This window comes from Rattus rattus, chromosome 14 (genome assembly GCF_011064425.1).
Source record: "Rattus rattus isolate New Zealand chromosome 14, Rrattus_CSIRO_v1, whole genome shotgun sequence".
In the NCBI taxonomy this organism is placed as follows: Eukaryota; Metazoa; Chordata; class Mammalia; order Rodentia; family Muridae; genus Rattus; species Rattus rattus.
This window is the reverse complement of record NC_046167.1, coordinates 27,959,880-27,973,340: the sequence shown is the minus strand read 5'-3', so window position 1 is coordinate 27,973,340 and position 13,461 is coordinate 27,959,880. Positions and strand designations below refer to the sequence as shown.

Below are 13,461 nucleotides of genomic sequence, written 5' to 3'. Positions count from 1 at the left end.
CTCCCCAGGTATCCTCTGCTGATGGAAAGTGCTGTAAATGCAACCTTGACTTTGTGCATTCACGTAACAGCCCTCTTGTTACTAAGTAGTCTTCGTAATTTTGGAGCATTTGCTTATCCTAGACCTTTGCAATCTTCCCCTTTGAGACAGAGTTTCACTGTGTTGCCCTCCCTGGCAGGTCTACAATTTATTATGTAGACCAGGGTGGACTAGAACTCAAAGTTCTAACTGCTTTGCTTTCTAAGTGCTGGGATTAAAGATGTGTGGAACCATGCCTGGCTCTGCTGCCAGTTTTGCCTAGAGACAGACTTCTTTACCTACAGAAAGATGGGAGTTTATCAAGAACTATTGGGACTTTATGAAATTCTTTGTTGTAAGAAAGGTCATGTATTAGATAGACCCATGGCTCCAGCTGCATATGTAGCAGAGGATGGCTTTGTTGGGCACCAGTGGGAGGAGAAGTTCTTGGTCCTGCCAAGGCTGGACCCCCAGTGTTAGGATGGGAAGGGGTAGGTGGATGGGTGGGGGAATACCTTCATAGAAGAAGGGAGAGGGGGAATGGGATGGGGGCTTATGGACAGGAAACCAGGAAGAGGGATAACATTTGAAATGTAAATAAACTATGCAATTTAAAAAAATTAAAAAAAAAGGACATGTGTATTAATGAGCTGTTAGTGAACAACTCTAAGAAAGTGGAGATATTTTTGAAGAAGAAACAGCCACATGTCAGAGATCTGTTCAGATTCGAATTTAAGGTGGGACTAGATAGGTGTCTTGGTAGAACTTCCTTTTATAGGGAAGGTTGTGACTGTCACTTAGCTGTAACCTTGGCTGGCATGGAACTTACTGTGTAGACCAGGCTAGCTTCAAAGCCTTTGAGAGCTGCCTTTCCCGTTCGAGGGTCCTTTTAAAGTCACACATAATTGTGCACTTTTCCTTGGACAGTTTCTGTAAGCTTGATGTTTATTATATATTTTAAAAACTTAGATCATTCAGAATACCTATTAAGCCCATCATGTGTTAATATGCATTTAATAAAACATGATCTTTCTAGAGAAAAAACTATATTGAAATCTGTGGTTTAGTTGAAGTATTAAAGGATTTAATGTCTCCAACTGTGTGTGTGTGTGTGTGTGTGTGTGTGTGCGCGCGCGTGCGTGTGTGTGTGTGTGTGGTCATTCGTCCTGTGTGGCTTCTGGGTGAATGCCCATTTTCTTATGATAGATGAAGGAAGAAAAAGGCAAACTGATTTTAGTAAGTTAGGAAGTATTTTAGTCATGTGAAAAGTTATCTCAAGTATTTCCGATAATACCTGAAAACTGATTGTCTATGAATATAACTTAGAAAATGTGGTGTGTGTGTGTAGGACTTGAGTTGTCAATTTTACATACTCTTTTTTTTCAAGTCCATAAACTTGTCAAGTGCCATTCGTTGCACATTGATATTTTAAATTACACTCTTACTAGAAAAGGGCTGAGATGATAGTTTACTGTTTTCTGATTGCGAAAGTGTCTTGCATTTTTATACAATAAGATATCCCATTTGTACAAGCTGAAATTTGATAGTAGTATTATAGGCCGGTATATTCTGTGATTATGCATGTTGTGTGGTGGGTAGAGTGCTTTACTGTATAGCCAGTGAGGATTACATGGTAGGTAATTTGGGAGCTAGCTTAAATATAAACAGACTATTGCTTTAGGGAAAGCAAAACAAAATAAAAAATCTTGAGACAGATGATAATTTGCAGAATATTCCTTGAAGCACACTGGTTGTTTAGATCCCAGTATCTGCCTGTTCTGTTCCAATGTTCTGAGTTTTTGTTTTTTGTTTTTTTTTCTTTTTTAAAATTGGATATTTTTTTATTTACATTTCAAATGTTGTCCTCTTTTCCCCACCCAACAACCACCCACCCCTTCCTGCCTCCCTGCCCTGACATTCCCTTACATTGGGGAGTGGGTGGGGTATTTCAGCCTTGGCAGGACCAAGGACTTCTTCCTTTGGTGCCTAACAAGGCCGTCTTCTGCTACATACGCAGCTCTCCAAATGTTCTTTTATTATTAGCCTTGAATCTTAGTCTGTTTCTCTAATCAGTCTCTCAATCACAAATTACTTCTTGGCTAATGTTAACCCCTTCTGAACAAATATTTAAAAGCTTCTAGATTCTATAGGGTTGTTCAAACAGGTCCTTACTTTTAATCTGCCCTTTTGTCTTAGACACCAGTTCCATGCAACCTCCCTTCAGGTTTTTCTGATTTCATCATGATTTTACAGGACTATCAAATATCTGTGTAAGAGCAACTGAGAAGTTTAAAAGAACAATGTTAGTTGCAGTATTATACTGCTACCTGTGTTTTCCATTTTTTTCTTTCTGAATTCAAGATGTTAATAATTTCATGTTCTTCATATGCCTAATACAGTCTATATACACTATACTATAATGCATAAAGGTTTTAATAGATTCTGTTCATATATATATTTGTATGTTTGGTATGAAAATTATTAGAATTTTTAATATTTCACATCAAATGCTTAAGTGGCAGACTAATTTTTAAAATGTGTTTTTAAGCCTTATGATTCTGCAGATGATTGGTCTGAGCACATTAGCTCATCTGGAAAAAAATACTACTACAATTGTCGCACAGAAGTTTCACAGTGGGAGAAACCAAAAGAGTGGCTTGAAAGGTACTTGCTTTTAACCTAGTAATACTCCCTAATTCATTCTGTAGGTCACCATTCTGTGTCATTAAACACTAGCTATTGGTTTTTTTACACTAAACTCCCTTTATTTTTCAGTTTTAGTTTTGGTCATATTTCTGTGTCTTCCCTCCTTATAAAAGTGTTTCTTGGACATAAGAGCAACCCATGTGGGGGCCTGGGAACACTCAGTAGGCTAGTAGTATGAATAGCTGACAGTTTCCTTTCGGTGAGAACCATTCTTAGTACTCTGTTTGCTGTATCCCATCTTCCAGACCAGCTTCAGACGTAAACCATGTTCCCTTTTATTCAGTGTACAGTTTTGTGGCGCATTTGGCCAGAAAGTTGGTATAGAGACTCAAGTACTTAGTGTCATTTTTATTCATAAAGTGATGTTTATTCTTTTACTTCTAGAGAACAGAGACAAAAAGAAGCAAATAAGTTGGCAGTTAATAGTTTCCCAAAAGACAGGGATTACAGAAGAGAGGTGATGCAAGCAGCAGCCACTAGTGGGTTCACCAGTGGAAGTAAGTGGTTTCCTTCCTTCCTTCCTTCCTTCCTTCCTTCCTTCCTTCCTTCCTTCCTTCCTTCCTTCCTCCCTCCCTCCCTCCCTCCCTCCCCCTCCCCTCCCCCCTTCTTTTCACTTTGAAACAGTATGTTTGCTTTGTTACTATTGTTTTAATTTAACAGCTCATAAGTTCCATCCGCATGTGTAAATTGGCATGAAAATATACATGATTTCTATTATGCTGACTGGCTTTTCAGCTCTGTTTCCTGGAAAGGAAACAGATGCAGGTAGAATAGGGGTCTGTGTGGTTTTCATTACTCATGTTGCCTGTAGTACAGACTTGGTAAAGAACAAGATTTCCATTTTTAAAAAGAGGATTAGCTTATAGTCTTAAGTAGTAAATGATTGAGCCCCACCACACACATTTATAACATGCTTGGAGGTTTTGACTGTAGGTTCGTATGCATAGCTGACAGCCTTTTCTCCCTTAGTGAGGAAAATCTTGGTCTGTTTTCTGTATCCCACTGTGCAATACTGTCATTTTGGTTATCAAGGAGAAGAAATCAGTATGTAGATGGTCCCTAAAATGGATGTTGTTAGACATTACAATGATGTGAGAGTATACGCAAACAACTCGTCTGTTTTTTGTTTCCTGGGAATACTAGAAAAATCACTTCAGGTAATAATTCTTTAGTAGTACAAAATAAATTTCTTGATTTTGCCTGACTGTACTGAGTTCACATCATGGCTCTACTCCCCCATTCCCTCCTCCAGTAGCGTACATGTGGTATGTTTTCAACGTGTCTCTGGTTTACAATAGTATTGTTGAGATCTAAAACATCATTATCTGTACTTACATGTTAATTCCACTGTGTTTAGAGATCTGTATAAGCTGGATACTGAGGCTTTGAAGAAACATTTAAATCTTTTATAAACTATTTTTCATCCCTTGTTTAAGGGTCCCTTGATCTGTATGACAAACAGGTTATGCCATAATGTTTTATTGAGATTTATCCATTGATGTGGGTAATTGATTCTCAATAAGGGGTATTGATTCTCTAAAGGCAAATGTATTTAGTGTGAACTTTTAACATAGCAACATTAAATCTTCAAAATATGAGTAAGATTATTCTTGATTTTTAGTGACTGATTTCAAGTATTAAGTTAGGGAATTTTATAGAACATTATATTTAATCCTATGTTGCCTCTTGTCTCAGGTAACTAGCTGATTTTGACCAAACAAAAAAAAAGCTAAGGTTTTTATTTTGAAGTAATTAAATAGTATATTGTTTATTGTTACTAGAGCAGTTGGTGGGCAGGGAGCATGGACTAGTGACGTGTGCATGAAAAGATCTTCTAAAATGAAGAACAAGGAAAGCTGTTTTGCTTGTGGACTAGACTCTAGAATGAGTGCTGAATTGGACCAGGTGTTTGCCATTAGGCTTAAGCTAGTAGTTCCCAAAGAGGAAACTTGGTTTCTAGGAATATTGGGTCGCTTTCATTAATTTCACAGTCTGATTTACATCTGCTCCTTAACTGAATTCGTATATGTACAAATAATGAGTCCATGGGTCCATAGCTGGATTCGTGGTTGTATAAATTTGTTTTCTAACTTAAGTTTTTCTATACTGACTACCTTTTAAATAAATTCATTCTTCTCTAAGGTTAAGAGTTTATAAAGGTAAACACTAAGAGACCTAATTTTGAATAAGAGATGGGGAGATTTTTGAATGTTTTTATATGTTGTCATATATTCAAAGTCTAATGTTTATAATTTAGAGTTAGAAAAGCCTAAAACGGTCGTGTACTCCTTTTTACTGTATTAGGGAGGCAAACACAGGCAGATGTATATAAAAGTTAGTGTTAAACTTGTAACCCTATGACCCAGGAGTGTTTTGATGTTCATGCTTTGTTTACTGTGTACATGTGTATAGAAATCAGACCTGCTTAGAACCACAAATGAGATTATTGCTTACCCTGCTTGTTCAGTAGTGTCTCTGGGATCTGCTTTTATTTTGATTCTGCATCTGTTAAACTATTGTCTGCACTATTGAGGATCATTATACCATCCATAAATTGTCTGCTATCTGAATATTGGGCTGGGTTTTCATCTATTTTACATTCTGTGATTCATATCTGTCCCTTAATGAACCTAAGCTCCTGTGTGTACAAATGATGAGTCAGTAGATTTGGGGTTGAAGTAATAGTTGTATTTTTTTTTATCTTAATTTTTAAAGTTTTATGTAATGGTTGAGAAAGATTTTAGTTTTTCTGTCAAATTTCTCCACTAAGTCATATAAAGTGCTGTAGTAATAAAATCAGTATCCCATTTAATTATGTGACATTGTCAAAAACTATTGTGTTTATTGGCATTTGGGTTGAATGATGGTTGGAGTGAGAAGTTTCTTAAAGATAGTAGAAATGTTACCACATTCTGAATTTCAGAAATGTATGGATAAAAATTTTCTTTTGGTGTTAAAGCTGCATCTTGATTATTTTTCTAGAATTAATAATATGCATCTTCTAAGCTCAGAGAATCCTCCCCTGGGATTTCTTATAGCACTAGTAACATTTTGGATCAGGCAATTCTTTGCTGGAGAGACTGTCCTGTGTTTAAATTGTTATTATACCTGCTAAATTAGCTAGTCACCTCCCACCATGGCCTTGAAATTGAAGTGAGTGGGGAGCGGTGGTACAGATAGACATCTCTGTAAATTTCCTCTGTCTAGTGATGGTAGGAATCAGTCGCAGCTCCATCTTCCCCAGTTCCTAATCAACTATCCTTTTGACTTATTTTTTTTAATAATAAAATATACTTTGAAGTAATACTTTAATACTTTGAAGTATTATTTTACGTCTTCTTCTGAACATTTTGATCTTTACATGTTTTGCTTCAGCCATATACAACTAAAGGAGAATTTTCTAGGTTAATGAAATAAAAATAGGTAATTAAGTGGCGTTGTGTTGTTTGGCATGGTGTTATTCCTGTTGTTTCAGGTAGAATAGCATCCTCTTTGTATCAGGAGACTAAAGTGAGATTCTAATAGTCCATATAAGGTAGAGCTATATGTATTTATCTATACAGGATTTTGGATACCACTGTCACAGTTGAGTCTGCATTTGCTATTGGTTTGATAATAACATACCAAGTTATATTAGATACTTGGAGAGTTTCTTTTGATACAGTTGAGGGCTTTTTGGTGGTAAACCACTGTTTTAAAGGTTCTGTTGTAGTTGTATAGTAGTAGTGGCAAGGTGAACACTGACTCATAGAAGTATGCAGTAGTATGCTCCTTGTACCTTCTTTATCTTAGGGTCAGAGGAGTTTGGATTGTGAAAGACATACATATTCATAGTCTTTGAAACTGTCATGATCAAAGGGCATATCCTTTTGATCTTTTAATCTTATGGTTTTTCTTTTTTTTTTTTGATTTTTCTTTTTTTGGATATTACTTTGGAATATTAGTAGGTTTTTTTTAAACTAATGACCTTTGTTCACATAATTGTTTAAAAAATTTCCTCCTTTTGTATTACTTTACAGAAGCAAAGTTACCAGTATTTAAACTGCAGGGTTTTAGCTATTTCCTATACCTCCTTTCTGAGCTTAAATTCTTCTGTTTTTTTTTTTTTTCCCCCCCACATTTTTTCTGGCAATAAGCATGGTTTTTTTTTTTTTTTTTTTTTTTTTGTTTTTTTCTGATTATGCCTGCATGCATATCTTGGATTTCTCTCTTCAGAATAACATGTGACATAAGAATATGCTACTTTTGCCAGCATTATATAAATATTTTAATGGTTTTGTTTGTGACGCACAATTCAGTATATGTTAAGTCATTGAATCATTGAAAGACCTACAGTAAACCCTTAGAGCCTACATTAGCTAGCTGCCTAGATACTCAAAAATTTAGAAATAATGAAGCCAGTGGTCCTTTGTAATTGGACTACTGGATAATTGTTTGACCTTGTGATCGATATATTAAAAGAAACAAGAAAATATTTGCCTTTATATTTTTAGAAACTTTTTTTTAAGTAAAATGTTAGACTAGAATATGAGAATAGATTAATATTTATAGTTGCTGTATTGCTGTTTATATGCCAGTGTTAAAGTTGCAGCCACTAATTGGACTCGCAATTTAAGGAAAGGAAAATAAGTTCAGGTATAGTGTTCAACTAGCTGATGTTCATGTCGTAGGATTCTAACAGCATTTGTTTTTCTTCCCCCTTCTGTCATTCCAACATCTCTTTTGGGAACTGTGAACTACAGTGGAAGACAAGCATTCCAGCGATGCCAGTAGTTTGCTCCCACAGAATATTTTGTCTCAAACAAGCAGACACAATGACAAAGACTACAGACTGCCAAGAGCAGAGACTCACAGTAGCTCTACGCCAGTACAGCACCCCATCAAACCAGTGGTTCATCCAACCGCTACCCCAAGCACTGTTCCTTCTAGTCCATTTACGCTTCAGTCTGATCACCAGCCAAAGAAATCATTTGATGCTAATGGAGCATCTACTTTATCAAAACTGCCTACACCCACAGCTTCTCTCCCTGCACAGAAAACAGAGAGAAAAGGTATGCTGTTACTGCTACACACTGCATGTTGAACTGTAGTTGTAAAGTAGTCTTTCCTTTGGCTCAAGTAAGACTCTTAACTCTAAATTCTTTTCCAGATTTTCAGAGTGTTATTAGTTAGGCTTAGGTCTAAAATTAGAAGTTTAGGTTTATCTTTTAATTTATAATTTTCAAGAACTCAATATTTTGGGTTTTTTGTTGGTTTTTTTTTTCTCATTTGTTTTGCTTCAACACTGAAACCAAGTATTTATTTAGTTCGTAACACTTAGTAGTCGTTTTAAATAACTTGTCAAATTTAGATGGCACAATGCATTCCTGCTGCTTAAAATTACAGCTCAGTCTTTGTAGATACTATGCCCATGTTTCAGGAGCTTCTGGCCTCAGTCTGTATAGTAGAAAGCTAGGTATGAGGCAGAAAAGAAAAGGTATCATACCTTACTTCTAATTAAACCTCAGATCTGAGAACCGGAAGTAAACATTACGACACAAATTTCCTTTATGCAACATATGTAATAACCTTAGCATGCTCAACATATGTAATAACCTTAGCATGCCCAAAAAGTGAGGTAACAGCTGCTTGGGGTGGTGGACAACATAAACAGTATGAGAAGCTCTCATGTGTGAGTGAGGCCTTCATAATCCAATCTGAAAGCAATCCCAATTACATCTATACTAGAACTGCTGCTCACATCAGGTTAATCTGTTGGTCTGTGGTAGTATGCCATATTAAATGATATATGAGCAGGGTCTTTGGTTGTGTGTGTCTCAGTTGATGCTCTCTCCCTGGGCCTTGACAAACATTTAAGACATTTGCTGTTTGTTTTAGATGGTGGACCAGGGTGTCTGGAATAATGGTAATATGTTTGAGTTGGAGAAATGCCTTCATTGGCCATGGTTTTAAAATGTACTTATAGGGGTTGGGGATTTAGCTCAGTGGTAGAGCGCTTGCCTAGCAAGCACAAGGCCCTGGGTTCGGTCCCCAGCTTCCAAAAAAAAAAATGTACTTATAATAAGAGAGGAGTGTATGTGCTGTGCATATAATTAAAGGATCTCACAATAGGTGTAGAGCTATTTAATTTTGCCATATGTTTTGAGAAAAAGCCATTTGTATTTATGTCAGGACAAAAGTGTAGGGAAAAGTGAACCTCATCACTTTTGTAGGAAATTATGTTGGTGTGAGTGTGAAACAAAGGAGTCAACTTGTCCTACATTCTGTGTGTGTGTGTGTGTGTGTGTGTGTGTGTGTGTGTGTGTGTGTGTGTGCGTGCACGCGCGTCTGTGTGTGTGTGTGTGTTTGTGCGTCTGTCTGTGTGTGTGTCTGTCTGTCTGAGTCTTTACCTGTTTAGGTCAGATTGAACATTTCTTGGTTATCTTGTCTTAACATACAAACAAATAGGAAGAGATAGACAGATATACCAGAAATAACTTTTTTTTAATTAAGTAGCACACAATGACCTTTCTTAATTGCTCTCATGTCCCTTCTAGTTGTAAAGTCCTTCCTAGAATTGTGAAATCACAAAAACAAGCCATAGATACAAGCCCTCGTACCTTACTCTGGTCAAGTAAGCTCATGTTAGAAGAGTTCACTGGATTTAAATTAGCAAGTTTTTCATCTAGTAAGTAAAGGTATGATGTGTTTTATGTTCTTTTGCTAACACAAAGCAGTTATAAAAACAGACCTGCTCATAGCGAGCTCTTAGCACAAATTAAGTCTGGTAGCTAACAGTCTGGTTCAGAAAGGGAACAGATAGTCATTCATTGATGTGCTGGGTGAATCTCAGGGACTTAGTGTACAATTCCTTACCCTGTTTTATGGTGTCCCCAAATAAGAGTAAGCCTTAAATTTGCTACGTGTTTAGGCAGTAATGCCCTTTTGTTGCTGACATAAAGAATACGTTAACTAAAGTGGAGCTTTCTCAGTCTTAAGCTCCTTGTTTTTAAAATACTTGTAAGGATCCCAAGTATTTTCATAAAAATTGAGAGATTGGTTAGACAGACATTGCTGAATATATATTCGTTAGTATGGTAAAGTAAATGTTACGTGCAATAAGCTTACATTTGATCAACTTAAAAATGTGAAGTTTCAGAAAAAATGCTTACCTTGTACATTTTTGGTGGCATTTGAAAAATGTAACAGGAACAACCTGGTAAAAAGAATATTAGAAAACAATTATTTATAATGGGAGCAAGGAATATACCAAAATGTTTGCTTGCTCCTTTGCAGCTAATAAATTTCACTGTTAGACATTTACTGACTCTGTGACAGATGAAAAAAAGAAAAGAAACAAGATTGGGAAATATCAATCAGATTTTTTAAGTTTAATGAAATGCATACATTCATGTGTATTTAAACATGTGTAGAAAAAAGTATGTGTGCCTGTACATGTCTCTGTTCATGTGAGCACATAAAAACCCCTGTACCTGTGCTTTACAGCCATTATTGTCACCTTACCATGTGTTTTTCTGCTATAGAAGAAACAGACACTTGAGTTCTGTGTGCCGTGTTGTTAGAACACCACAGGAAATTGATCAGTAGTGTTATTACCTGAGCCTTAAGATCTTAACATATGTAAGAAGGGATTATTTGTCAGACCAGAAAGGTGTGAATCAGAACTATATTTTGACCAGTGTTTTCTCTGTTGGGTAGTTTGGAATAGCTAGGAATACAATGTACTTCTTTTAAGTTCTTACCCCTCTGGCAAAGTTAGAAGAACAAGTCAACAGTTCATAAGTAAAAACATAAGGGAACGTGATGTGTTATCTCTCTTATGGACATATAGTTTAAAAAATGGAGCGTGTTCTGTGCTCTGTATTTCAGTACAAATTACCTTATTAAGGTGATTCTGATAAGCAGTATATTTATTAAGAGCTAGTATTCAGAAGCAAACACTGTTGCATTTTGTGGAACCACTCTCATTATGTCACTTTGGCCGGCCTGGAACTTATTATGACACTCAGCTACATCTGCCCCTGCCTCCTGAGTATCAGATTGTATAGTCCACTTCACTAACTTATACCCAAATCAGACTAGAGAATTCAGGCCTTAAGAGATGTCACTTGCCCTAGGAAGCCATAAATTTTAAGTGGGGACAACTGATCTCCCAGTCAAACTGTTCTGTCTCACAAAACTATATACATGTATTCTTAGCAAATAATCCTATTAAATTTAGAAGTTAAAGCTTTCCATAGCTGTAAGGACATTCTCTAGTGGTGATTTATACTCTATTTCCTCATTTTATAATTTTTATATTATTGATAATTACTATTGTCATTTTTTGCTGGTTATTTGGTGGTTTTCTATTTCAAAACTCTTTGATTAGACAAAGGAGCATCAAAATAAAACTGAAAACTTTGTGTCTTCAAAAACATTAAGAATTGGTGGCAATCTTAACAATGAAAGGAATATAAATACTGATTTAATAATTCATAAAATAGATAAAATAGCATTTGTGTCTTTCTGAAGAAAGGTAAAGAAAAATGCATTTAAGGGATAGGATCTAAAGAAATTTACAAATTGTAATTTATACAAGAAATCTGAACAAATACAAATGAGTATAAGGTGTAATAGACTTAAAATTAAACCAAATTTGGTGACAACATATTTTCCTGAAGAGAAATTGTTATTTCAATGTTTCTTTCCTTTGTCTAAGAACCTAAATCAGCAATGTGTAGAAGTTTTAGGTAGTCTTCTAGTCTCATGACTTGAAAAACCCTTCAGAACTTCTGACCTGATAAATTCATTAGGATGTCCATGAATTGTACATGAAATTTATAGTACTTTTGAAATCTATACATTTAGAGAGATGTCATTCCTAGGTATTTGACCATGGAAGTGATACTATGAAAAGACTAACACTCAGCCTGATTGTAGCAATTCTCAGCTCCTTTGGGGCCATGAAGGTTCCTTTTTTAGTTTCTGTAAGTACAGATGTTTATGATTATCAGTCATAACATGGAAATGATTCTTACAAATAAACATAAACAGTAAGTGATGCTTTAGCAAATGTTGATAGTTTTTTTTTTACATCAGTGTTAATAGGGTAGAAAAATTGAACATTCTGAATTGTCTAATCTACTGTTATCTAAGTGCCCATATTTCTAAAACCCTTTACATGGTTAGTGTTGTGTGACTTGACCTAGATATCACAAAAGGAAGTTTCGCTTTCCTTTCTTGTTGGTAAGCTTGAGTTATTACCAGTTTTGAGTTAAAATAATAGTGCTTAATTATGATTGAATGTGTATGTAGACTCATACATGCACATGTACATAATAAGTATGTGTATCTGTGTCTTTTAAGTTGGCATTTTTCTCTCTGTTTAATGAAATCTAGTGGTGTACTATTCCTGTGTGACAGGGTCTCACTAATGTAGTCCACAGGCCTTGGAATCATTCCTATTCACATTCCCATCCTGCTCTTACAACTTTAAAGACACACAGTCTCGCAAGTTAAATTGGGTTTTAATTAACGTGGCAGGGTAAATGACTTGCTGGTTGTGCTCTCTTCATCAGCAGTAAATAAAATAAAGTCTTGAGGCTTTATAATTCCAGCTTGTGAAACACAGTAACATTACACTACTGGTGCTTTGCGTTCAGGTGCGTTGGCTGTACACAGAAGAATTTGCAACTTTCCATGCGTTGGACATCTACCTTTTATTACCAAATACTAGGAAATGGGGTTCTCTTTAATTTTTACTATTTAATTAAAGGGCCTGGTTATAGATAGTAATGTTCATTATGGTTAAATCTTAACAACCACAAAATGTGTCCTGAATCTTCTCATTCATTATTCATTTTTTGTAGTTGATTTTGGTCATGAATGGTATGGTACCTACCTGATACCTATCTTTTAATGTTATTGGTTGTTGGTTATTACTGTGGTCCCAGGTACTTCTGATTTTTTTTTTTTTTTGAAGTGGCACCTAAGTCTTGTAGCCTTGTTATCTTTGATTAACTTCCTTGTGTGTATGTTTGTATAACCATATAGCAGTGTGAGTTTCAAATGATACGTGAAGATGAAGATTATCAGCTTTTTAAAGTTAAGGAACTAGAATCTTTCATGTTCTAGCTTCTCACTTATCCTCTTTATCAATAGGAGTATAAAATTATCTGTTGAGTGTATTACAGCTAGGCTTATATTTCCTGAGGTTCAGATACAGTTCGTAAGTGTTTAGCACATGGAAGATGTTGCTGTGATGTGGTTGGTTTAGTTTCTGATATTGAAACATTTCTTTCTTTTTTTTTACGAGCCTTTTCTCCCTTTCATGTAGAATCTGCTCCAGGAGACAAGTCAGTATCACACTCTTGCACAACTCCTTCCACATCTTCAGCCTCTGGCCTGAACCCTACATCTGCGCCCCCAACATCTGCTTCAGCCGTACCTGTTTCTCCCGTCCCACAGTCGACAATACCTCCATTACTTCAGGACCCAAACCTTTTTAGACAGTTGCTTCCTGCTTTGCAAGCCACGCTACAGCTTAATAATTCTAATGTGGACATATCCAAAATAAATGAAGGTGAATATACATACTTACAGTTTTTCAACATTATTACCTCTATTGTAAAAAGTTATTTATAAAACTCTCAACTCAAGGAATGACTCTTAGTTTTCTTTTCAAATTTATGTTGGAGTTTTCTGCTTTAGCATTGCCACCTCCAGTGTGCTTGGTGGTGTAACTGAGTTAGTGGT

The 13,461-nt window shown here is 35.9% G+C and overlaps 1 protein-coding gene across 9 annotated transcripts in view; it reads left to right on the top strand.

The window, feature by feature from the left end:
* Wac (WW domain containing adaptor with coiled-coil) overlaps positions 1 to 13,461 on the top strand; it is a 60,705-nt gene that overhangs the window by 35,118 nt on the left and 12,126 nt on the right. For 5 of the 9 annotated variants that reach the window (XM_032884938.1, XM_032884933.1, XM_032884934.1 and 2 more), the window contains exons 5-8: positions 2,567 to 2,682; positions 3,109 to 3,221; positions 7,467 to 7,775; positions 13,022 to 13,288. In XM_032884938.1, the coding sequence (XP_032740829.1) occupies positions 2,567 to 2,682; positions 3,109 to 3,221; positions 7,467 to 7,775; positions 13,022 to 13,288 (805 nt within the window). The remainder of the gene's footprint in view (positions 1 to 2,566; positions 2,683 to 3,108; positions 3,222 to 7,466; positions 7,776 to 13,021; positions 13,289 to 13,461) is intronic. The other 4 variants (XM_032884937.1, XM_032884936.1, XM_032884941.1 and 1 more) reach the window with 2 other exon arrangements.